The sequence below is a fragment of the Chironomus tepperi genome, unplaced genomic scaffold, assembly GCF_022539635.2.
Source record: "Chironomus tepperi strain 1889 unplaced genomic scaffold, CSIRO-AGI_Ctep_v1 contig_244, whole genome shotgun sequence".
Lineage (NCBI taxonomy): Eukaryota > Metazoa > Arthropoda > Insecta > Diptera > Chironomidae > Chironomus > Chironomus tepperi.
Window position 1 is genome coordinate 1585661 of NW_027226366.1, and position 27242 is coordinate 1612902.

Consider the following 27242-nt stretch of genomic DNA (forward strand, 5'->3'; position numbering starts at 1 on the left):
GGATTTAATGCCAACAGATGACATATATGATCAAATGAAAATCTATAATCCAAATGTGTGTGCTGACAGATTTTTTACTTCCGTTTATTAAATGTGATGCACTTCTTGTAATGAATACGTTTCAATATTAATGATGATCACGACTATGATTATGTTACAGATTTTTTTTTTTGAAATAAAAATGATGTCTAAAGCGACAAAAAAAGATGATGAATGGATTGTAATGAGGTATGAGATTCTTTTTCTTGGGTTTCAAGATGCTTGAATGTGCATCTGTTGAATATTTTGATGATTTATCATAGTTTATATGGCTCATATCCTTGGGAAATGATTTGAACTATTGAATTGAAGCCTTAAGAGATATGGACATGAACATAAAGTCAAAAGTACAAGAGTTCAATGAACTATTCTTGTAAACTGTTGAGAATTTGTCAACTGTCGTTTGATTTTCAAATTATATTTGCAACTGAAATTGTCTAATTTCCCCTTTTAAAGTTGTTAATCCCCTTCATATAAACATTTAGTCTGTTTTTGTTCTCTGAAGAATAAATATCGTTGTTATTGGCTTTTTAATTGAAAATTGAACTTGACATCCAGTTCCAAAGTGTTAACTCTTCAGAAATCACCAATAAAAACTACTTCCAGCACTGATTTCATCAAAATAACTTCAAACATTCATCATACAAAAGCAAAATCATCCATTCAGATCATAAAAACATCTCAATAATCAAAAAGCTTCATCACATTAAGCACAATAAATGAAAATAAATGATAAAATTGCCTTAAATAAACTTATTTAATGTCATGAATGTGTAGATTGATAAGCGACAGCAAACAAATTCATTTAACATTATTTTTTTCAATCAAAATGAGACTGTTACTCTATTTGTTGATCGTTTACAGCAAGTATCTATTTTAATCAACTTAGATTTGTCATCAACATTGGCTATGTCCGTCTTAATAATGGTGGACACATACACAAGAGTGTGAGAAATTTCTTTGAATATTCATGGTGCTTCATTTTTAATTTCGCACTTATTTTCAGCATCGCAATGAGGATGCGAAGGAAGCATCACAAGTAAGTAAAAAAAAATTTAATTTCGTTTTCATAATCACATTTTTCTAGCTATTAATTTTCCATCGCTTCACAACTTCTTCTTATTCCTTGCAAAATGAAAAGGAAGCAAAAAAAAAAAGTAAGTAAGTGTGTACGTTGTCGTATCCGTACGTAGTTGATAAGATAAATTGTATAAAAGTGAAATGAAAATAATAAGAAGAAGAAAGGCACAAGTCGGAGGATGAGAAAAAAAAATTAATTACATTCAGTGTTTGTTGGATGGAAGAACTTTTATTGCGATCTTTTAATGACATTCATTGTTGGGATAATCATTTCGTTTCATTTCTCATTTGCTTCTTTGGAAAAGAAAATGTTGCTATTTGGGTCGTCGTTCAATGTCGAACGAACCTAATTTGACTTCCAACAATCAACATAAGATTTAATGACATTTCAGTCCAAATATTAGTTTAGAGAATGAAAAACTTTTTTTTTTTCTTTGACTGACTCGAATGTTTAGCTCAATTTGAGTTTGTGGAACTGGATGAGTTGGATGAGATCTGTGGATGGTTGATGGATATGGAGCATTTTTGGTTAATGGAGGTGAATTTGATGACTTTCAATTGAGTTAAATGATTTGCTGACCCGATCAGCATACAATTCAAATATGGTCACATAAGTGCCGAGTCGGCAGTCAACTCAGTGGCAAGTGTCAGTCAATTTAGTAAAACTAGGTTTTTTACCAACGCCAGGCATTTGTCCCTATTTGGTGGTTTCTCACTGCTTTGGTTGCATGTGTGTGCTGATCGGGTCGACTAAGATGATCTGTTGCAGCTCCTTCAACAAGTTCCTTAAATTTCCCAACATAATCAACTTCCAAGCATAACAATTCAAGTGTACATCCCCAAAAATCACAATCCCACCCATAGTCAGACACCTTACCCGCCACTCATCCAACCCCTGACACACAACAAAGTATCACCTCAATTACAATTTGTTCTCACTTTTTTGCTATCACTGCCGTCTTAAATCAAGAATTTTTTAAAACAAAAAAACGAGAAGAATGAGATAGAAAAATGAAAGTCCATTAAAAGCGCCTCTCCCGTTCTCCCATCCAAAAAATCATTTTCACAGCAAATAAAAAATGGTTGAATGCTGATTTTTCATTATTTTTACTTCCTTTCCATTTACTTGCTTGTCTTTCACAAAAATTTATTTTTTTCTGCTCAACCAGAATGAAAATTTTCACGTCTCTTTTTATTTGAATTTTTTTGTTCCTACACGAGAGTAAAAAAGTTCGCGACTTACTTTTCTGCCTACTTTATTTCATTTCACCTTTTGTAATAATAAATTTTCTTAATTAAGGAAATTCGCGTAAATTTGTAACGGAATGAGAAGTGTAACCGAGTGACACAGGTGGGGAAGACTTGGTCGGGGAGCTTTAGAGGCTCAACTTGTTTCTGTTTGGTTGTCATATGGCTCTCGTCGAGTCTCATATGACTGCCTGCAGTTTCCAGCGTCCATAAGACTCATTTGAGCTTAATCTCATCATGAGACTGCAGACCAGGAGCTCCTTTTAGAGCCCCGTGCCAGAACATCCTTCAATTGTGCTGCTCGGGTAGTTCCTCGAAGCAATTTCACTTTCTCTCTCAGTCGTGGAGTAAATCGTGAGTTCGAAGAAAAAAAAATAAGAATTGCCTGACGCACAATTTATATCCCAATTTAAAGAGATGTGCAAGCTCAAAACTCGATTGTCATGCTTGGTCTAAAATCAGTTAATCGCATGAGTGATATTTGAAATGGGATTTTTTTCTTATTTTTCTTGTGAATTTTTCTCACCCTCATGAGTACAGAGATGATGGAAATTACTTGACTTTACTTTTCTAGTTAGCAGTTCCATTTTTTTTTTCTCATTCCTTAATTTTTGACTTTCTTTTAGAGATTTATTAGATTACTATTTGCAGGTCGTTTCACGCAAAGGTAATTTTTTAATTTCTTCTTCTTATTTTCACGTGCTAAGGAAGTGAGGAAGTTCTTTGGCACTTGAAAACCACTTAAAGTTAAGGCATTGAACACATTTTTTAGTGAAAATTATTTTTCTTGGAAATTTTTCTTCTTTTTCCTTCCTTTTTTTGTCGTTTCCCTTCGCTGACTTTTCTTAGCTGCAATTTCTCTTGCTGTATTGAGTATGTAAGCATATACTTTGTTGAGTATATGAAACAGATGTTTTTATGTGCCATAGCAATTCAATTGACATTCGACAAGGTGGTGAATGTAATTTCCACAGAAATGAAAGAAGTTGTATAAAAATAAAAAAATATCTAAAAGCTAATGTCGATTTCGATAAAACACGCTTTTAACTGTCATTTGCAGGGTTGGTGCTGGTGGAGCTGTAGGCTTAATACAATGCAGGGTAGAATTTGCTAGGAATTTCTAACTAAACGTCTCGAAATTTGTCGATATTCAGACTAAATGAGGATTCTTTGAAGTTTCTAGACAATGAAGGCTTGGTCTAGGTCTAGAGAAGCCCTAACTCCTAGATCATCTCCAAGACATGGAAGGAACAAAATATTTTGTCTGACTATACTCAAAATTCAACAAAATTCTTGCAAAATTCAACAAAATATCCACAAATAAACAAGTACTCAAAATTTGCAGCTGCCTACATGCTCCAATTCATCAACAGCTGATCCCAAACTCAGGTAACAACTCTGAATTCCGTTCCTGATAATATCAGCTAAAAATAATCTCTTTGTTACCTCACATACACATTTCGAATATTAAATTATTTTAATCAGAACTATCAAATCAGTTCATGATAACTTTTATGCCTATCGTCGTCGTCGTCGAGCTGTTGCAACAATGACAAGGTGTTAAATATTACAAACAATACCAATTTTAACTATTGAATTCAATTTTTCGACTTCCCCTTACGATTGTTAGTAATTTGTTGATATTTACACAAAAAGCAAAATCTTCGATTTTACTATTTCTTTTTTTGGTGACTGCTGCATGCATTGTTATAGACGAATTATGTAAGAAGTAAGAAATTAAAAAGGAAAGAGATGGTTCCTTTACAGCTATTGTTTGAGACACAATGAAGGTAAGAAAATATAAATTTTTAAGGATTCTTTGTGATGCATCTGAAGGAAATATGCAGCAGTTGTGCATGCACAGTGATTTATGGTCAAAATAAATAATCATTGCAATTTTGTTGGATGGATTAAAAGTTCAGAAAGGTTGAGGCTTGAGAAAATAATTAATTAACTACAAAATAGACATAGCAAGGCATGGAAGTCAGTTGTTGGAACTGAATAATAACAAAAATTAAAATTTTAATCGCTTCTAAAAATGAAATCAGGAAATAAAACTCATATCCTTATTTGTTTGATAATCCCGCTGTTGCAGTTCATAAAAAAAATTCCCAACTTCTTTAATCGACACCATGTGCTGCACAGTAAAGAAAATAACAACAGAATAAGATGAAGAAAAGTTTTCGATATCATCATCATCACACAAGATGTTCAAAATCTGAAGTTAAAAAAAATTATTACTCAACTTGAGACTGTTATGAAGTGTCTTATGCCATATGATATCAATAGATACTCGGAAATCTACATATTTCCATATAAACAAGCAATTAGTGTGGATATATCCTTAATATTCCCAAATAACTTGATCGATCATGTCTGCTAGACACATAAAGAATTCAAAGTATTTTCTCGTCAATGTTCTTCATCTTCTTATACCCAAAAGTCATTATATACACATCTAGTCGAATTGAAAAGGAACAAAAAAAAAATAAAAGTGAAAACATTAAGGCATACACAAAAAAAATATATATATAAGTTATGTTCCACAATTCACATCTGTTCTTTAATACTGCCAGCCATCCACATAGCATAACAGACAACCCGCCATATTTCCAATGTCTTTAATAGTATTGTAACGTAACAACAAAAAAAAAATGAGCATTGCATTTGCCTACCATGCCTCATATGTGAGTTTGTTACACATCGACTGTGAAGATGAAAGACGATTATGACGATGGAACCAAAAAATGCATTACAACTGTTTCGAAAATCAGAAAAGGACTTTAAATGAGAGAAATGGAATTGATCCGTAGCATGCACACTCGAAAAGAAATGAAATACATCTGACGCTGTGTTATCTCTGTATACATGACATATTGGAAGCGCGCGTTCTCATTAAATGCTGGAATTCATTAAAAATGAATCTTGATATGAGATTTGTTTCTTTTTTTTTGGAGATCTGCTTGAAATGGGAATCGCGAAATGTGTTTCATCTGTCTCATCTCTTTAATGGTAGTCAGGGATGGAGTTGAGAATGGTTTGAAGGGTACTATAATGTGTTCTTGGGGACGATGTCAGTGTTTCTCTAGCTCAGGGGTGGGCAAGATATGTGCTGAGGTGCACTAATGTACCGTATGCAGTCTAATTTGGGTACGGTACAGAAAACTGCATATCTAGTGAAAATATTGTGAGTCGGGCTATTTTATGCGATATATCTAAGGGTTTTAGAAACAAACTAGTGAGTCAAGGACCATAGCTTAAGCAGCACTAAACCCTGAAGCTAAGAACACTCAAAAAGACACTTTATGCAACGAACAGAAGACCCCAAATCCCCCAAAAACCCGACTACATCCCAATCGATAGTTCATTGTGTATGCTACATCCACTATCATGTTTATTCTCCCTTCAAACCTTTGATTACTTACTAAACAAGAAGAAAGAAACGCAAAAAAAATAATAATAGACGAAAAGAAATTGAAATTTTTTTTAGCAATAGGAAATGGCAAAAAAGTGTGATTCCTTCCCCTTTTTTTCACTTATTTGCACTACGTGCGTTTCATCGTCTCAATGTTTGTGGCAGCAACCTGTCAATTGTGTCAATAACTATACTAACTGTGTACTGTATGCATAAATATATGGAAGTAAGAAGGAATTGGATGGGGTTGAACTATCGTGTACGAAAATGAAACATTGTGATGCAAACAATCGAATCAAAGTTTCGTCTTATCTTCTTCTTCTTCTTCCTCATTTTCATGAATGAATATGAAAATTGTTTGTTATGTTAAATAATGTGTTTTGCGATGTGCTTGCTTATCAGTTATTCTCAATTTTTTTTTTTGCGCTTTTGTTTACATACGAAAGGTGTTCGTGACACCTTGAAGAATTTTCTGCCTCTTTCGCTTCCGCATTTCATGCGATATACAATTTATGTCCTCATACGGAAGAGAATTTTTTTGATTGCAAATATGCTTTATCGGAATAGCGCGTGGTATAGACGACATTTTAGGGAAATAAAGGGTAAACTCACCTTCTTCTCTGTTAACTTCTCACAGCGACGCAGCTTGCAAATTTGGTGACTTTTGTCGTTACGACATGGAGCACAATCTCCACAATTGTCCTTCTTTTGACATCCGACGCACTCGCCGCAACGCTTTCGCTTCTTTTGTTTCTGTGAATTTGAGAATATTTTTAGAATATTTCCAAAGGTTCCTTTGATCATCAATCTTACCTGTTTCTCTCCAGTGCTCATATGATCGTTGCTATTATCCATGCCTGGATGCATTGGCGATTTAAAATTGTCTGTACTAGAGACGGCAGCAACTTGTGGATTACCATTTGCACCATCAATATCCATTGCACTGCTTGCATCCGACTCAGTGCTTGACTCTAACGATCCCGCCCGTATTTTTCGTCTCTCTTTCTTCCGCGTCTCTTTTGCATGAGGCGTATTTCCATTCATATTAATTTTATTGCTTGTCTTTGGCGTTCCAATAACATTGCTTGTATCCATATAACTATTATTACTTGTATCCATTAATGTTGCATTTTGGAATGACGAATTGTGATGATGAAGTCCATTTTTGAGATCATAATTGACAGATTCATTTTTCAATACTGTTACGACACCAGATTGTAATGGTTGTGGTGGTGCCGGATGATGGAATGTTGCTGTTGTCGTTATCGGCTGATATAATTGTATGTGACGCTCATCAATATATTGTTGTTGAATTGTTGGAATGTCGCGTGCTTGAATTGGTGCAGGAACTAATGGATAACCACGTGGTGTATTTACATTAACAGCTGTCAACGTATGATGAAAATTTGTATGTGGTAATGCTGCCAATGGCGCTTGTAAAGGTGTGAGCGGGGTAGACGTTAACTGTGTTAATTGTGTCAATGCTCCATTTGATGGTGATGCAGATGATGGAGAGATTGGAACGGGTACAGCTGTAACTTGAGCAGGTAAACTTGGTTCCGGTACTAATGCATTATCAGCAAATGAATGAAATTGACTTTGGAATGAAGGCAGTTTTGGAAATGGCTCAAATCCACGTTGATGAATTTGTGCTTGTTGCTGTTGTTGTTGATGTTCCTTACTCTCCATTTCCCATGGCCTTGTATAACTATTTGATGATGATGATAAATCATTAACTGGATGTGCTACAACTGATCTATCATAATATTCCCATGTTGCTTCCAAATCCGCTGATTGAAATGTTGTAAATTGAGGTAAACCGCTTTCTGACGGATCATCCGATGTAGTGGATGCCGTCTGCGGTGCGGCAGCACTCATCATTTTTGAGTTGCTTAATTCTATTCTCTTCCTTTGTATTTCTTGTTAATATTTTGTCTTTTATGAATTATATTCTATCCAAAATATGCTACATGTTTTAATTACCATAAAAAATGCTTTTATGTTTCAGTTTCAACAGTTATTGCGCGATAAAAATTTTCTGATAAATATTTTGACTCTTTTTTTGTCTTTTTTTTTTTGAGGTAGCAAAAATATTCGTTAAATGTTGTCAGCTCTCGTTTCACTACAGTTAAAATTTGAACATTTTTTTTTATTTGAAATATATTAAAATTTGTCTCCTGATAAAAATTTTCACGTTTTTTAGCATAAAATATACAAATTTCTTTTTGGTATACAATCTGGCTTCCTTAAAATTCACAAGAACAAAGTTTTTTTTTGCTTCCACTTTCGTACTTTTATTATTAAAAATATTCAAATCTGTTTCAACTTTTTTTTTTATTTTTTTGGTAACTTCCATACACGAAATAAAGTTTTATGTCTTGTTGCAGATTAAAATATATAACTGAAGAAATATCTCGATGGGCACGGTACGGTTGTTGATTGAAATTTGTGATTTAAATAGAATAATTTGTACTTTTTTTATTATTTTTTTGTCGGTCACTTCTTTTTTTGGTTTATGCTGATTGATTGCGTTTTTTTTGTTGCTTGTAGTGCTTCCGAAATTTACTTTAAATTTTTTTTTGGTATAATTTGCTTTTTAGTACTCTCACTGCTTACAATTTTGGTACGCTTCAGACTTTTTTTTGTACTTTACACAACTTTTTATTTTTGGGGATGAATTTTTAGAAACTAGACCGTTAATTTTTAAATAAATTAAATAAATTAGATGCGAAATAAATTAATTATTACTAGATTTCACTCGTTTATCCTTATTAAGGATATCCTTCAAAAATTAGACTTTGGTTATAGTTACGAAGTTAGAATCAAACAATAAATGAACAAATCTGAAATGAGAAGAAGAAGAAAGAAAATAAACGTAAATTTTTAATGTCTACAAAAACTAACTACATGAATAGATAAATTAGCATCTGCTTGAAATCCAAGCGCTTAAAATGGCTTCATATTATGTGGTTGTTGTGGTAGCACAATAAACATTCATGAATACATTTTTTTTTTTTTCTATGTTGATTAAAAATTCAGCTTTAAATGGATTTTTATGGCATCGATAACGAATTTTTACTTTTTGTGTCTTTCTGTCGTGGGGACGTCCACTAGTTATGTAAGGAATGCGAAAAATTAACATTTTGAAGATCTTTTCCCTAGAACCTGATCATCCAGAGCTAAACTAGGAGACTATTCGTCTAGCGAGATTGAGGGTGCATCAGACCTCTGCACTCAGTAGTCAATATTGGAATCAGAACCACTCCTTTGCGGACATTACTGTCTAGAACCAACAAAGGAAGGCTGTGAGTCGCGTTTGAATCAAATGATTCGAAAAAGGACAATTAAACAGTTTCTCGTGCTGAGTCTCGAACCCTTGATCACTGGGTCTCGGTGTTGCAATCATTAGGTACCGAAGTACTAAACCATTCAGCCACCGAGCCACTTAGACTCACAAATCAACATTCAACAGATTTCACTATTGAAGACGTAACACTCATCTCCTCATCCCTATCTTAACAATGATACCTAATAACAGAACAAACCCCAAGCAAGCAAGAAGAAGCACCCAAGCCGAAAGACAACTGCTAGATATTTTTTTGCATAAGGAACAAGAACAAAATTTACATTTTTTACATGTCTATGGTTTCATTAAAAGCGAAAGAATTTTTTTTTAATTCAATTTTCAGTCAACTCAATGCCATGAGTCATCTCCTCATGCCTTATATCCATCTCACTCTCCTCCTAAAATTTAATTTTCGTCAAGTGAAAACTGAAAAATGCATTAACATTTAAAGTTATGACACGGCAATGTATGTATGTAGGCATATATATTGTCGAGGAATATAAACGATTTACCCTCAACAACATCAGCAGCTCTTCCCTAACTCAAAAATAAAAAAAATTCTAACAAACCATTTTCAATTTTTATGCAAATTCCACACATAGCAAATCTCTCTTCTTCCACTTATGTATATTATGTGCGAATGAACGTATGTAATAGAAAATAAGAGACAGAGGCAGCATAGCGAATACGCCAAAAAAAATATTATAATTTTTCTCGAAAGTGAAATTACTAGTGAATTACTCCTTTTGCCTTCACACTTGTCTTCACGCCAAAATTGAATATTTGCATGGGAAAAAATACACTTTTAGAGTTGAGGTAAATCCATTTTTTTCCATTTCATCGTACATATACTTTTTTTTTCTTCGTACATAATGTGAAAAATCTAAATATTTTTTAGTTTACTGTATGGATGGTGGAGGGGGAAGTGATTGGCAATTTGACTGGCTGGAATTGGAAAATTGGTTGATTTTTGGATCTTGGGAATTGAGGATTAAGTGAATTTTTAACAAGATCCAGTAGGAAAGATCCAGAAGATTGTTGATCAATAGTGAATTTATAGAAACATCCAGTAGAAAGATCCAGAACTTCAGAAATTGTCAGTTCTGTTGGATTTTACAAGAATATAATTAATTTTAGAACATCCAGTAGAAAGATCCAGTAAAATAACTACAGAAATTGCAAGCTCAAGCAAAAATAAAGTGAATTTAGGAAGATCCAGTGAAAGAACTTCAAAATTTGTCAGTTCCTGGTTTGTAAAATTCAGAAATGAAGTGAATTTAGATGTAAGCAGTAAAGGAACTACATAAGAATTGGCTGTTTTTGAATGTTTAAACTCAAATTCAACAACATCCAGTAAAAGATCCAGCAAAACTACAATGCGCTCAACCAAAAGTCCCACACCAAATTCCAACTCATCTTCTCCTTTATGCTTCCTCATCTCCATCTATTTCTGTTGCGTTAAACGATTTTCTTGAGCTGCGACAGAGAATTTTCTATGAATTGAAAGGCACAGGCAAGAAAAAAAAGTGATGACGATGAGGAGTGAATTCGTACATGGGAGCAGTAGTAAGAAAATTTGATTTCATCGTTGTGATTTCAGTCGTTGAGCAGCTTCAATTTTCACTTTTTACACGACAACAATGAGATTGTCACATTACACACAATTTTCTAAGCGATGATGATAAAGGCAGAAAAAAAGTGAAAATTCGCAAACGAAATTCGTGTCGTGAATAAATTTTTTTTTTGGTGCCATCATCTTCTCATCTTATGAAAAACTTTCTGTTCCTCATTCTACTTCTTTTATTCATTCAGTTTAGACAGAATATTAAAAAAAAAAATTCTTCATATTTCCTCACTGCCATTGACTTTGTAATTGTATTTCTTTCATTTTTTCGACTTTAGCCTCATCTTTCTTCATTTCCAAAACCCAACAACAATATCTCTTCCTTCATCTTACGTACTCGCGTGCTTCTTTCTTACTGACAAGATGCTAAACGCGCGAAAAAAAAAAGTGAGCAGCACAGAGAAAATTGGAAAAAAATGATTTGGTAAGCAAATGAAATTGAGATTTAGATTTTCAGCAGATTTATCAACATAAAGGAGATTGAAATGATGATGCTGAGTGAAATCAATAAAAGGAAGCATCTTATAAAGACTTTTTTTTTAAAATCTTCTTAAGTCACCTAGCCTATAAATTTAGAAAGGATAAAGGCATCATCATTATTTCTCATATTTATTCATCCACTGAAAAAGAGCACAAGGAAAGTAAGAAGAATTGTCATAAATCTACATAACATATCATATCTTAGAAGATTTGCTCAGCGAAAAGGTACAACAAACCCCTTTTCGTAGGAAGTGAAAAACAAGTGAAAACAGCATGGAAAATTCATTTTTTTGGATATAAATCATTTCATTCTTAGTCGTGCAATTGTCTTATCAAAGGTTCTTTTGGGGGACTTAAGTCTGGAATCTGGGATGAATCTGGTTAATGTGGTAAAGGGACTTAAGAAGATTTTAGTTTAAGGGATGAAGCTGAGATTTTCAAGGAAGATCATGTTAAATTCTAATGGGAATCGAACTCACGTCCTTAGAATATATGAAATTATCAAGTTTTGATCTGATTCCTAACTTCTTGGCCTATGACGCCTTATTGTTGCACTGACAAACTCGACTATATAAAGCTCATTATCCCAGACTACCATAGATTCTCCCAAACCCTACTATACTTCAATGTCATGCTTATGTTAGTCCCAGAAGGCACACGAACTAAAAAAGACGAAAATTGTCCTTTGGTTAGCATAAATCTTGGCAGAAAATAGATTTAGCCGAATTAGAATCTAGTCTAGTGTCATGCAGGCCTAGCACCGGATTTCCCGTCATTTCTTCACCATGTGCTTCCCAGTTTTACACCCTAAACCCTTCCACATAACCCTAACTAGTAATTTCCATAAATTCAGCATATATCACTCCAAATTAACAAAGAGAACCCCTACACACTAGGAAATAAACAGCAAACAAAAGTCGTATTTTACATCCTATATGCATAAAACTTTCTGACACAATAATATTCAATAAGTAAGTAGAAATGATGATTTTATATACTTCATGCTGTTGCTAATGTAAACTTATTTAAGAATGCATGAAATGCTGTTTATTTAACAAAAGAAAAGAGAAAAATGTCAACATCGACAGTTTATTCAATGTGCTCATATGCTGCAAACTCTTCGTTTTCAATTATCATTTGAAGCTATAGAGTGAAGGAAAAACTTTTCATTTTTTTTACAAAAGATGCGTAGATTTCTAAAGCTATGAAAAGTTTTTTATTCAACAAAATAGGAGATGAGGAAGTAATATGTAGCTATGTAGCCCATTGAACTCAATTCTAACGTTCTTCATAATAGTCATCAACATCGTTGAAGCACACACAAGGAATTGAAGACAAAAGGTACCGTAACGAAACTATGCGTGGATGCGTGAGGATGCTCTTGATGATGATGATGATGATGATGAAAATGTAGAGTAGTGTCACGGAATATAGGATATGAAAGATTGTCATTGTCGTTAAAATTGCGTTTGTTTCTTGCCATTCACGTTCGTGCAATAGAAAATCTCAAGCATACACAACATTCTCATCTACATATATTCGACGACATCATTATGCATTACGTACAACGAATGCTTTTTAAGTGCTTTACAACCAGAAGTGAAAAGCAATTGCTCTGAATTGCCAGTAATTTTCATACTTCTCTATTCATTCCATCACATAATGCGTACTGGGGGTAAGGTACAGGAGGGAGGATATATTGAACAATAAGCACGCAAGATAAAGTATTTGAATGTGAAGATTTGACATAATTTCTATCTGTTCTAAAGCCAGCATTCTATGAGATTCTTTCTTGCAGAACTAAGGATAGCATCCGCACACAAAGCCAACGCATTGAAAATTTATATTTTTTCACTTAAAAAAAAAGAAGTGAAAATAAAAGGAAATATAATGACTTTCTTATCCCTTTCCTTTTTTTACCTCATTCTTCAGCCAACATACAGCAACAAGGAACTGAATATAAGCCTTGACAAGAGATTTGCCTTTTCTTTTATTCGTTCATGTTCATCTCCTACCGTTTCAATGTTGATGGAAGAAGAAAAGAAAAATAAATTTTCATGAAAATGGAAAAAATAAGGAAAATTTCGCGAATTCACATATATGTAAATTGAATGGAAAATCATGGTGAAAAGTTACGAAAAACGAAACGAGATGGAAATTGTCTACTTGACATATTTTAATAACTTCTTCGCTTTCACTTTTTTTTTATTCCTTTTTTCCTGTATTGTATGTGAAGAGATTTTCTTCAATTTTCTTCGTTTTTCCTCTTTCGACGAAAAATTTAAGCTGCGATTTACCAAATCCTTTTCTTTTTGGATTCTTTTTTTAAAATGGAATTTGGAAAAAAAAAATTGAAAATTTTGTATTAAAAAGTTTAATAAGAAAATCAAATCTTTTGTTTCTTTGTGGGGGAGGCAGTCAGTGCCAGGTGGTTTTGGTGCAATAAATTTGAAGGTTTAATTGTTATGGCTTGGATTTGAATGTCTGAATTTAAAGAATTTGGTGGAAATTGAAAGTTTTGAATTGATTTTGTTGAATCTTGTTAGTTATTCAATTTAGAGTAAGCTGCAGATCACTGGATCTGCTTTGTTGACTGTAGTTCTGTTCTATAGACTGCAATTAGTCATTTTATAAAGATCCAGTAAAGGAAAATCAACATTAACAATCAAAAGTAATTGAACAATTCAAAAAGATCCAGTTAAACAGAATTAACATCCAGAATCATCACTGGATCAACAAAAATCAACCAAAAAAGCACAGCCCATAACTAATTGAACATCAAAAAGTCCCTCAACCATCAGAAATCTGACTAAATCAAACCCAATTGATTGAATAAATCTCATTGCACCAGCAAAAAAACAGAAATAAAATTTATCAAGCAAGAAAATAAATTTTATCGGTATGAAATCATCACGAAAACAAGCTATGGAATAAGGTAAGGACACAAAAGTATGAGCAAAAATCGTCATGAAAAGCATAAAACGTCAAAACTTTTTCCTGTTGAATAGCAGCACAAAAAATCTTTCAGGAGACTTTTTTAATATTAAAAAAAAAAGCAATTTCTTCTTAGTTCATTTAAAGTTTTTTCATAAGATTTCATTCAGTCAGAATCTCCTTTGTTTATTTTTTTCCAAGAGAGATGCCATAAGACGTTCTGATTCCATCTCAACCATCGTACTTCTCGTTGTTTTTAACTTCCACAAACAAGGATGAAAAGAAGCAGAAGTAAAAATATAACGAAAAACTTTTCTTTTTTGCTCCTTTTTCTCTCATTTCATTTTTGTGCGATCTTGCACGGGCTGTTGGGCAAGAAATTTATGGACATTCATCTACTTAAATTGTGATATTTGTGCTTGAAAGCCCTGACACTTTACCTCGATACCGTATATCTTGATCTCTCGAGTTGAGCAAAGAAAAGCTGTACGGCAGCAAGCAGTCTTTGCAGACTAGGATATATACACAATTTGTGGATTGGAAGGTGTAGGGTAGCTAGGGGATGTCACCGTAATGTCTTATTTTGACTCATTTTTGGGGCGGAAAATGCGATTCGTCGACTTTGTCTCTTAGATAGGTTTCGTCAGAACTGGATCTGTACTCTGACCTAGACCCACAGTTCAAATTGGGATTTGGAGTACTTCACTGTCTGTAAGATTACGAAATGTGGTATATGATCCGAAAAAGGATCATTTGTCTCCTGCCGAGTTTCGAACCCATGATCACTGGATCGGTGTGTTTCAAAATTAATTACCCAACACTGAACCCACTGAGCCACCAAGCCACTTTGGCTCATTTTAATCACCCTGACCTGGTCGTCCTTATAAATGCTACATTTGTATCCATAAGGATGTGAATCTCAAACTGGATTAGAACTCGAAAAATCCTTACTACACCACTGCAAAGCAGCAAGAAAGAAGAGAGAGAGACTTTCCAACAAGACAGCATTCATTAGTATGAAGGAAAAATAATAACAATAACAGAAATAAGATTAAAAAATTAAGGACTGAAAAAACTTCGCGGAATAAATGAATATAAAAATTCTTTTTTTGTTCCTTCTCTTCTTTTAATTCGTTATGGTCGTTTGAATTCGCCATTTTTTCTGTCTCACTCCCTCTCTCTCTTCCGTCGTCCTTCATCCTGTGCTACTTGAGATATTATTATTCTTATTCCTCGTGTCTAAATAAAGGAACAAAACTAGAGAAGTAAGTATAAGTAAAGTATCTTTTGTCGATACACATTATTATTATTTTTTTATTTTTTTTTGCAGAATAATCAGAAAAAAACAGCAGCAGCAGTTGAATGAAAGAAGAAAATTATTGAAGGAGGCAAAAAACTTTTTTTTTTCTTGTAACAAAAAATTTCTTTTCTTTTGTTCGGTAAGAAAAGTTTGAAGACGCCATTCGCTGTTTAGCTTCTAGCAAGACTCTTTTTTTCGAAAATTTATTGACTTTAGAGTAAAAAAAGCTGAGCGAGAATATCGCCGGTTGTTTGGAGGAACAATGATAGGAATGATGATAAATTTTAATGAAAGAAAATCGTCTTTGGGTATCGATGGAGGAAGTTTTTGTTGGGATTTTGGAGTGGGTATGTAAGTTTTTTGGGTGACTAAGTTGTGAGGTATGCTGGGATCATTGTTGGAATTGGATGACTGTAATGATCTTTCATCATTATAATTCATCTATGACATTTTGCCATTTTGTCGAGTAACCCTTGATAGCTCAATGGTAGGAGCATGTGGCTAGAAATCGTAGGGCGTGGGTTCGAGTCCCACTTCGGATCTGTTATTTGGATTCATAATTTTTCTGACAGATCAACAATTATTGATGAATTTGAAGGATTTGGACATTGTAGTCTTTCAATTACAAATTAAGGTGTCTCGTTAGGACAGTAATCCGTTAGAATTAGTCATCAACTGGACATCAACTAGATAAACTGTATTTTTGTCCACTCGCTATTAAAGCTTCTCTATCCATATTCATGCTTGAAAATACTAGAATTATTGAATTATTTCATAGCATTCAGTCTAAAATTGTGTCATCTAGCTTGTCTCTGTCCAACCCTTCATTCAGCTCTTGACAACAGTTTAAGTGAATGACCTCGAAATCTCAAGAACAGGTGGCAATATTCATAATTTTATAGCAACTAAGAGCTCAATTTGGATAAATACGTTACTATAGTCATAAATACCTTGCATCTGCCCACTTAGTCCTTCAGATAGCCCCAGAAAATCATGAATAAATCTACCTAAAATTTCATTCCATTCAACAAATCTCGACACACAAAAAGCAAGTCTATCGACATACAAAAAGCAAGTCTATGGACAACCCAAAAAAAATCCATCTCAATTGTCACTAAAACAGACCTAGTCGATGAAGAATAAAGTAACATAAGCAGATGTTTCAATTGAAAATTGAAGAAAATAATTCAATCACAATAATCTTTCACCTCTTGTAGATTGAATATATGTGACTGTTCGTATTACGATGACAGCTTAACATACTCAAAAAAGGAGAAAAAATTGTGTACATGAAGAAGAAATGCTTATGACTTTTCAAACATTGACGTTATTATATTCAGCAAATCTTACACACGGCATAAGAAAGAAAAAAATATGTTATTTTCATAGAATGTTGGAAGACTAAGAAGAACTGACTGAATGATAAACATTTTAGCACGTGTCGCCTTATATCAGGAACAAAATTTGTATCAATTTATTTCACTTTCTTTTTTTTCTGTATGACGAGAGAAAACATTTTCGCAGTTCATTGGAACTTGAATTTTCATCATCATCGTCATCATGTCCTCATTCCACAAGCACGATACACGCACCCACCCACCAATCAGCACTTATGTGATGGCATATGTGTGTGATTTTTTTATGAAATTATGAGTAAAAATGTCATTTGCTTTAGAAAAACATTCTCAAGATTTATTCAATCCTTCATGCAATTCATAGAAGGAATAAAATTAGATTCCTTTTGCTTTCATGCGCGTGTAAATTGAATCATCATCATCTACAAGCTACACATGACATCAATTCATCGCGATATATTAATAATAATTGTTGAAGACGTTATCAAGGCAAGAAAAAAAGGTACATTGCTGTTGATGACTTCAATACACCGGTGGCTGTAAAATTCTTTACGTCAAAATCAGATCTATGCGAATAAAAATAAAAGGGGTGAGCATTAAAATGGAAATAAAATGATTTTCGTCATCAGCAACAGCAAAAAATAAAAATCCATTTCTTGACTTTTTCCAGGAAAAGACACAGGAGGAGGCAGAATGACTAACAGGCAACATAAATTTATTTTTTTCTTCATTTGATACAGCACAAAAAATCAATAATTTCCCAAAAAAATAATGCCGCATACTTGTTTGTTTACATTTGGATCACTTTTTGTCGATATGAGTCGTACACAACCATCCTGATTGTTTTATATCAATCCACAAATATTCGGGCACTTTATTGTGATTGTATTTGTGCTTCAATGGATGCGCACGCATCCATCCTATTACTCATTGCACATTTTCGGCTCTTTTGTTGATGTTTTTTAAATGAAAATCTCCGATAAATGCGAATGAGTCTCGAAGGAAGCCTCAACCGAACAGAATGAAAATATCAACAAAAAATTTTTTTGTTTTTCAACATTTTCGTAGCAGAAGCGGCAAATAAGCAAACAACTCATAAATCACGTGCTTTTTTTCTTGTGTATGCTCTCTCTGCCTTCATACATACAATTTACTTCGTGTTCATAAATAAATATGCTGCCTGTACTTTCTTAACAATCACTTGTAAAGTTTCTTTTTGTGCCTCATTATCGGATATACAGGAATGGAAATGAAAATATTATTTATAAAGGAACAAACATGCACAATACAATCATATCGCGTCTTATCATCATTAAATGATCTACAGTAAGCAGTTTTTGCTGTTTGTTTTAAAGACACACGAGCAATTTACTTTTCCTTATTTCGCAAGAAAACTGGCAACAATGACTTTACCCCCCATACCACCGACCATCCAGAAATCGAAGATTTTTCCTTCCTTTTGTGTATAAAACTTTTCCTCGTGCAACTCTCGATGACTAATGAGAAGAATAACAATAAGAAGCATGGCGTGCAGAAGACACACGGAAAATTGTGTACAACAACAGCAAAAAAAATGGAAATGCCCTTAAGTATATGTGTTGTGTATTTATTGCAATACGAATGACAGCATGGGGTGTGGGTGGAAGCAATTCTCTCTGCTTGCTGCTTTTTTGTGAATGACCGAACACATGAATACTTTCATTCTTATGTTGCTGTGTATAGTGGGTAAGAAAAATAAGAATGAAGGAGGAAAATACACACATATTTATTAGAGAATGGAGAACATGAACTTGAACTCTACATTGGATAAATGTACATTCGTTCATTGCTCTGAGGGGCTTTTTATTTAAAAAAAAATAAGGAACCAAATACATAAGGAGAATGTGTAAAGATTATGCTGAATTCTATAAAAAGAAAATTCAAGTAGCATGCTGCACATGACAGTGAAATACAAAAATTTACACGCGCCCATAATTCATTGAAGATGTTGTGGATGAATTTATGGATAGGAATCACGTTTTATTGGCAAAAAGGAAGTTTTCTTTAAAAATTGTCATAATTTCCTTTAAATATTCAATAGCACAAGAATCGATAAAAGGAGGAAAGCTAGACTCAAAATTTACGCATTATTGAGGCGATAAATTGTTGTTGTGAAGCCGGATGGAAGTAGTTTGGGCTCGTGTTCCGCATTTTCGCGTTTATTGATTGGATTTAGATAATAAACACGTGGATTTGGGCTTGTTGTGGCAGTTTTGGGGTGTCTTTAGTGTTAATTGACTGTTTGGGGTTGAATTGACTGGAAAGTCAGCAGCTAGCTTGAGGATTCTCAAACAGACAGTTAGGTACCGTAGTGATATTGCTGTATTATTAAAGCATGCTCTTGTCAGCTTGGAATTCTGCCTTCGAAAGCTCAAAAATGCTCTTCAGACACTTTCCATCCTTAACCATCCTCAAACTTATTCTTACGCTTTTAAAGCTTATTAAAAATTCGCAAGATTCTGGCAAATGTGCCGAAAAATGTATTCTTAGATCTCCTACATTAACCAAGACTTTGCTTGATAATAAAAAAGGAATTTAATTATGATGAGATACGAAAAAAAAAGTCGAGACGTTGCCAAGAAAGTTTTTTTTTTGTTGCTGCATGTTCCTTTATAGAATAATTCCAGCCATGAGAAGGTGATGAGGATGAAAATGTATAAAATTAATATCTCGATTATAAGAATTCTTTTTATTCTCATGATAATTAATTGATGTGTATGTACGTTGATGCTTGCGTACTTGAAGATGGAAAATGATGAAATTACAGCAACATAATAATCATAATAATGAAGAAACCTTAGAACTTCATTTATTCTATTCAATTTTTTGAGAAAGAGATTTTCAGTTCTTTTATGCTGTCTTAACAGAGTGTGTTTTTAGGATTAAGGCAGTGGTGGGCAACCTGTGTGATGTGGTGGGCAACTTATTGGTTCGCGGCAATTAGTCAGCGAAATTCTTGAAAATGCCATGAACCGGATGTCGTGTGTGAGTTCAGTCAAGGATAAACTACCAAGGTGTGTCATGACACACAGGTTGCCCACCACTGGATTAATTCAATGATGATGATGATGATGATGACGATGATGCCATTAAATTACACGAGATTAAATTATACTTTAAGGAATTTCTTTCTTCGGCTATGCTGCACAGATGAGGAATAAAATTGAATTAACCTTTATCAAGTGACATAACTTTCAAAGCAATGCCCTCGTATGTTTCCAAACTAACTCAGATAAACGACGAGTCTTTAGAAATTTTTTAATTAAAAATCTCATCATTCTTTTTTTTTTGCTCTTATTTGTCAGCACTTGAAATGAATTTTTTTTCCTCCTTCTTTTCCATTTTACTTTGTTAAATAAAGGAAGAATGAAAGAAGAAAAAAAATCTCTCGCTTCCTTGTATGTTACAGGAAAAATATCAATTGTTTTGCTTGAAACTTTTTCTTAAGATTTCTTTTCTTGGCTGCTCAAAAAAAAAAGAGATTCTTTTAGCACAAAAAAATTGCAGACATAAAGGTGGGCATTGAATCGGATTGGAAGGGTGTCTTTTAGTTTCTTTGAATAAGAAACTTGAAGATGTGAGAAGAATTTGAGGATGTCAGACGTGTAGCAATGGAAGGAGAGTTAAATTGCTACTCAGGATGCTCTGAGCAAAGGATCAGGTCACTAAAGGATCTCTTAATGGTTTTAAGAAGCTGAATTGATAACAAAGTCCAGATTCTTGACATTGTTAACTGAATCTGTATCTTGAAATGCTTGCCAAGCTAATATGACAACAGAATCAACTTGTTGTCTATTTAGATCAATACAATGTTTGTTCTGACTACGACGCTTGAAAAATGAATTATTCGAGTACATCCATATCAAACCACCAAAAGATCACAAGATACCCCAAATCAGAGCATCCTTCCACCACAAAACACCACTAACATCTCACCAATATCCATAAGCATCACCATCAATATCAAAATAATGTCCACAAAAATGCGCTCATCTAATCCAATCAAATAATCAACAACCAGCAACTTTCGTTCTTGCTGTTCCTAGTAAAAGTGAAGAAAAACATGAAAAGTTTTCTTTCCTATTCACTCTCTCATCCCTCTTCCTTCTTACTTCTTTTGTGTACATAAAAGCGAATGTCGAAGAATGGCGATTTTCATTATTTAATTTTATGTCCAACAAAATGTCGACTTGAAATTTTCTCATTAAGGGGGCATTGGATATGAACAAAAAAAAACAAAAGGAAAAGAAGTCAGTGAGATGAACAGAATTGACTATACGATTCATTATTTCTCTTTTTTATCATCATCGTTGTCTAATTATAAAGAGTGAATGAAGCGTCGAATGTCGAGGAAGACGACAGAATTGATGATGATGATGTTGATGATGACAACAAGGCATCTTATTCCTATTGAAAGCAAATAGCGCGCGCTAAAGAGAAACTTTTTTTCTTATTCTTGTTGTCTGTTTAATTAAAGAATGAAAATGAAGATGAAAAGAATGAAAGAAGTTCTGTAGGCCCATCACGAGCTGATCATCAAAAACTCTTCTTAATTTATGGTTCAATGCAAAATTTCAAAAGCTGAATTGCAATAAGAACGAAATGAGGAATTGTCTTTTATGTTATTGTCCATTTATTTCACACAGCAAACGTCTACATTGAAGGAAGAGGGCAGGGAATTATTTTGTGTCTCACACATACTGCCGTTACATCTATTACTACGTCTACATATATATGTACATGCTCTATTGTTGCAGAAATGAAATGCGAATTCAATTTAATTGAGCAAATTTTCTGATCCAGAAATTTATCTTCAAACTTTTATTACTATCGAGGGATCTAACAATGAAATTACATTCAATGGCAATGCCGAGAAGATTTCTTTCATTTTCTTTTTTCTGCTTTTTTTTGGGAAAAATGATTAAATAAAGGAAAAATTGCATTCAACAGCAGAAAAAAATATTAGCTGAATAGAATTTTTATTTATTCTTGTTCTTGTTGCTTACAAAATTCGAGATGGAAGAAGTCAAAGAAATCTTAATTTCCGTTTACTGACAGAATATTTCAGGGGTGGACAACCTGTGTGTCGCGACACACTAGTGTCACAAAACACCATGAAACCCTTATGTTGTGTGCAGTTTATGCTCGAGGCTAACCACCAAGGTGTGTACCACACCACACAGGTTGCCCACAACTGCCACATTCAAATAAAAGCAAAAACCTACACGACGCAGACTTGCAAATATTTTTAATGCACTCCGTTGCTTAAATAAAAATTAATTTAATTTACATCAAACAAAAATAAAATAAAATATGAGGAACCTCAAACAGCTGGCATTAAAATTGCAAAATTGAATTAATTTCGTGACGGAGCTCACTATTGAATTTTTAGCGGGCCATAAAAAAATTTAAAATATTAAATTGAATTTTTATTTATAGATTGCATGTCTGATATCATAACTAATGTTATTCTAATGTCGTTAGGCAGTTATCGGAATGGATTGTTATTGATTTTAGTTTAATTTAATTTATTTTAGTTCTTGTGAGTCATAATCTGCTGTATGTTATTGTATTATTGTAATCTTCAATTTACATGAATGTATTAGACTGACAAGTTTAGTGATCAGTTAGGCAATAGTGACAGTTTAGTAACAGAAAATGATGTGGCAGTTTAGTAACAGAAAAGTGTGGATTTTGCTGATTAGAATTGAAGTCATTATCACGTAAGCCACAGGAAGCATTCAACCCTAGTGACATAATGCGACGAGCCGTGAAAATGGGTCAGAATCAGCCGTCATGGTTCTTTGAAGACAACATAGTGTCTTACAATTAAAGCAATGCTCTAATGAACACGTTGTGCTGTTCGGGTTTGTAGGAGCTAAATATCTAGTTATTCACAGGAATCGAACCAACATCTTCATGAAAAAGGTATCAAATAGCTTGTTCGACAGCTAAATTCCCTTTTCAAGTTTCAAATTTCCCCATGACTTGACAGAATTGCTTACATATGTCTTGTCACCTTAGAACATTTTGGTAAACGGCAACAACTTAGTATTGCTTAGTTCGAACTCATATTTCAACAATATTGGGTATATCCTCTCAAAATTGAGAATCCTCAATTATATTCATTGACTATACTCATTCGCTCATTTAGGTGAGCAAACATGTTCATTGTCTGTCAGGGACATAGAAATCCATCCCAAAATACACAATATTCAAAAGCCTCACATGTTCAATGCTAATTCCCAAAAAAAAAGTTTATCAAAGAAATTTTTAAATAATGAAATGAAATATTCCAAAAAAAATAAGAAGTAGATTCATGTACGAGGTAAATGAGATCATTCATAAAAGAAAAAATTCTCAAATAACGCAAAACAAAAAAAAATAATTTTTAATCGAGCCATAAAGAAACAAAGCCGAAATAAATTCCTTATTGCATGTTGCTGTGTAATTTACAATGAACTTATAATGAGTTTTATGGAAAAAAATATCAAAATACAACAATGTATGGCAAGATTGTTTACAAGAACGATCGGCAAATACAGTGGTGTTGTCTGGATACAAATAATATTATATTCGGGACATAGGCCATTAATCAAGCGAACGTTGCACAGTTTTTTTGAAAATTTGTAAAAAAAATTATTATTTTTATTGTGAAAATTGTCATGGAAATTACGGACTTTTGATTATTTTCTATAGTTACAGGAAACAAAAGTCGATACTGCTTTTTTTTCATACTTTTTGTTGTTCCCGAGAGAAATTTATTTCCATATCCAGAACAGTAGTAGACATTTTCAATCATATTCATATCACACATCCAATTATTTAATAAAAATGCATTCACAACTTTGCTTGATGGCTTGCTTGCTTGCTTGTTTTTTGTTTTCGTTTGTTGACGATGAATTGAGCCACATTTATGCTTTATATTATATACACAATTCAATCTCATAAGCAAAATGATGCCTAACAAATCCATTTAAATGAAATTATTTTCGTACGTACATATTGGGATTGTTTTTAAGTGACGGACCATAATCAGGTCTGAATCTACATGTTTGACACTTTTTCGTAGGACACTCACTGGGATGGACCAAATGGATTCAGAACTCCATGTGATTTTTTAATAGGGTTCGATTCAAATCTACAGGTCTTTAGCCTTGGGCAAACTATAAGTCACAACCGTAAACTGTAGATCTGCTTAAATGCAGGAAATACAGTCATGTATCCTTGAAAGGACTATAAGATGCTGTCCAAAACTGCAAACCTGTTCATATAAAATTCAGGTCAAATCCTTCTAAACAGAGCCTTGTGTCACACATAGATTCATATTGAGCATAACTGCAGATTAGGTCCAAAATATCCAACTTTTAACACACGTCACTTATGAACAATCCCAAATGTTGATTGAGGAATCTGAATAATTTTTTTGAATGATAGAGGAAATTGGGCAACAGTGCCAAAAAATAATAATAATAACAATAAAAATTTATCTGCCTTTATTGTTGTATATTTGAGAACTTCCTGAAGATCCCAATTTCCTCTCACATCGTTTTGCGCCAAAAAGAACCTAATATCAAAATTCACATTTTATTGTCATTTTTTTTCTTTACCTGTGAGTTGTGTCTTTAAAGGTATTGACTATTCTTCTCACACTTAAATTAATTAGAATGTACGTAAGGAGCTTATATGGATATAAATATAAAATAAATAAAGAACTAGCAGCACTTTCTTAACTTTTTTTTTTTTTTCGTTTACACAAAAAATATTACTTTTTTTGGAATTTAAAATAAATAAATTGGAACTAAAATTGAACTTAAAATTAGTTACTGGTTCTGTTCAATAAACACTTATAGCATCTAAAACTGAAATTGTTTCACTAATTAGTTTCCTGCTTTCCTTTTTTTTCCTTTTTTTTATATATAGCGGAACTCTTGTTATTATATTCTCATTTCATTTCTTATTGATCCAAATATAAACACAATATTTTGCTTCACCGGAATCAATTGATGTCTTCACTTATAACTTAATATGTTATGAGAAATGAAATCCTTAAATTAGTACGTAATTAGCTCCTAATTGTTAATCCTTAATTTAAATAATTTAAATTTCACTTAACACAAAAATTATTAAAATTAATATAAAAAAAATGTTTTGTTCCTTTATGCTTTTTATTTTGTTTATTTTGGATTTGAGCCGAGTATGAAAAAAATACATGCGAACTCACGGAAACATGGTAAGCAACTGAACTGCTGACAGAGGGAATTATGTATTATTTCTCTATGTTTCCAAAAAAAAAAAAACTGTTTTTCTTCGTTGAATCATCATCATCCTCTACAAATACATAGGTAGGAAATCGGAGTTCTCTTCATTCCGTTCCGTACACACGATTACGATTGTGTAAGTCGATTTGCTAACGCATACAAATAAACGCATCATCATCATAGAACAAAAAAAAAAACATTTATGTAGCTTGTGCTGTGCTGTGCTGTATGATGGAAAATTGTTGATGCTTCTCTTCCTTTTTTCATATCCATTAAAGAAGACTTCGATTCGTGTGTTTTTCTTTTTCTTATCACACAACATTTTCTCTTCATTTTCATGCATCGCTGAGATTGCATTATGAGCATAAACAGCCTTTTATGCTGTGCATATATATAAAATTAATAACGTAAAAGACTCAATTTTTGCTAAAGTAGTACAGGAAACTTATATTTTTCGTAATCCCGTTCAATGTACTATATGCGTGTATGTCACACTTAGTCCATACATATATATGCGTATATATGTGAGTAAGTAAATATATTCCTGTATATACGGACATATTAATGCATAAATGTGTGCTACAAATCGAAAAGAGACAGCTGTGAATTTTTTTTTTTTGTTTTATGTTGCCAGCAATGTGTATTTATTATGCTTTTTTTTTTGAAAGAAAAGAAGAAAAAAAAAACTGTTTTTGTGCTTCAGCTTCGCTTATGTGCTGTCGTTGTTGTTCTTTCTTTTTTCCGCTTACTCTTTCTCTCTTGCTCGCAGTCACTTCTTCTTCTTTAAGGACATTTGTTTTTCAGTTGAATGTTCTATTTATATAACAATTACAAGACATATGAAGATGCAGTATTGATTGTGTACATAAATGAGATATTTGTGTATGAAATGAAAGTTGTGAGTCTTGGGAGAGTCAAAATCAAAGAATATTTTTTTCAATCGATCAATATTTAATTGAATGTCAATGAAATTGTCCCGAACAGCATGCAACGTGTTCGTTAGGTCGCTGTTGCGTCGCTACGTTGCAGGATTGACTCAGTAGGAACTCGTGGAAGGATGGTGCCGATCGAGACAGTATTGCACTTAGATTTGGGAATTGACAAGCGACAGCCAGCAATAAAGCTAGTTTTAGGCAATATCTATGGGCGACAATGGATCCCAATTGGTCTGTATAGCCAAATAAGTGAGTAAACACGTAAGGTCGCACTATTGACGGTAGAAATTGATGTTGTCTCTCAACTCGACTCAAACCAAGTCAGCATCGAGCTCTAATTAACGGTACTCGTAGTAGGGTAACTACTGATACTGTAATGTCCATTTTATCATCAAACAATGCAATTCCCTGCACTGCACCACTCGGGACATTCAACTAACATTGTACAAGATGAAAAATGCATTAGAAATATTGGACATAATGGGAAATCCTTTTGAAGCATTTTATGGACTAAAAAGACCCCTCGGTAAATTTGATACTTCACGTCTCCTATCTGTTTAAACACGATTGATTATTTTTGTTAATAATGTAATTTAAAGGCGATTTAAAAAAACTAAGGACTTATGCGTGAGATGGAGATGAGTCAATGTTAATCCTCAATTTATTTTGAATTTTCAATGCTGCTTAGTCCTTTTGTTATTATGACTGTGTATTACGCAATTTTTAGTTACTAATGGGGAATTTTGTGTAATCATGAGATTTTTTGGGAGGAAGTCGTATGAGGATGGAAATTTTTGTTGAGACATGCTTGCTATTGTCTTTATTTTTAGATATTGAGTATGAATAAAGTATCAATTCTGGTTTGGCATATTGCAATTCTAGCATAAATTCAGAATTTCGTGTTCCTACCTTGAAATATTCAAGACCTAAAATTACTCAAAGCTGTTGAAATAAGAATGCAATTTTCACATCCAATATCCATATCAAATGCCCTAAATACTTGCAGGTTTCCTCAATTATTTCTGCTTGATATTAAAAAGCAATTAAGTTTCTGCCAAATTACTGCTCATTTTATAAGCCAAACTTAGACCATTGCATGCAAAATTAAAGATGAGAAAACGTGATATCTGGATTAAAAATCTAACATAATTTGATATTAAAACATCAAAGCATAAACAGAGTGTAC

At 33.2% G+C, this 27242-nt stretch overlaps 1 protein-coding gene across 6 annotated transcripts in view; it reads right to left on the reverse strand.

The window, feature by feature from the left end:
- The window catches only part of Tet (Ten-Eleven Translocation (TET) family protein), a 102178-nt gene extending 77091 nt beyond the window's left edge, over positions 1 to 25087 (reverse strand). For 5 of the 6 annotated variants that reach the window (XM_070641641.1, XM_070641640.1, XM_070641642.1 and 2 more), the window contains exons 1-3: positions 24471 to 25087; positions 6596 to 8625; positions 6395 to 6535 (exon numbers count right to left, since the gene is read on the reverse strand). In XM_070641641.1, coding sequence (XP_070497742.1) covers positions 6395 to 6535; positions 6596 to 7663 — 1209 coding nt within the window. In that variant the 5' untranslated portion in view covers positions 7664 to 8625; positions 24471 to 25087. The remainder of the gene's footprint in view (positions 1 to 6394; positions 6536 to 6595; positions 8626 to 24470) is intronic. The other variant, XM_070641638.1, reaches the window with a different exon arrangement.
- Between the last annotated feature and the right edge of the window lie 2155 nt (positions 25088 to 27242).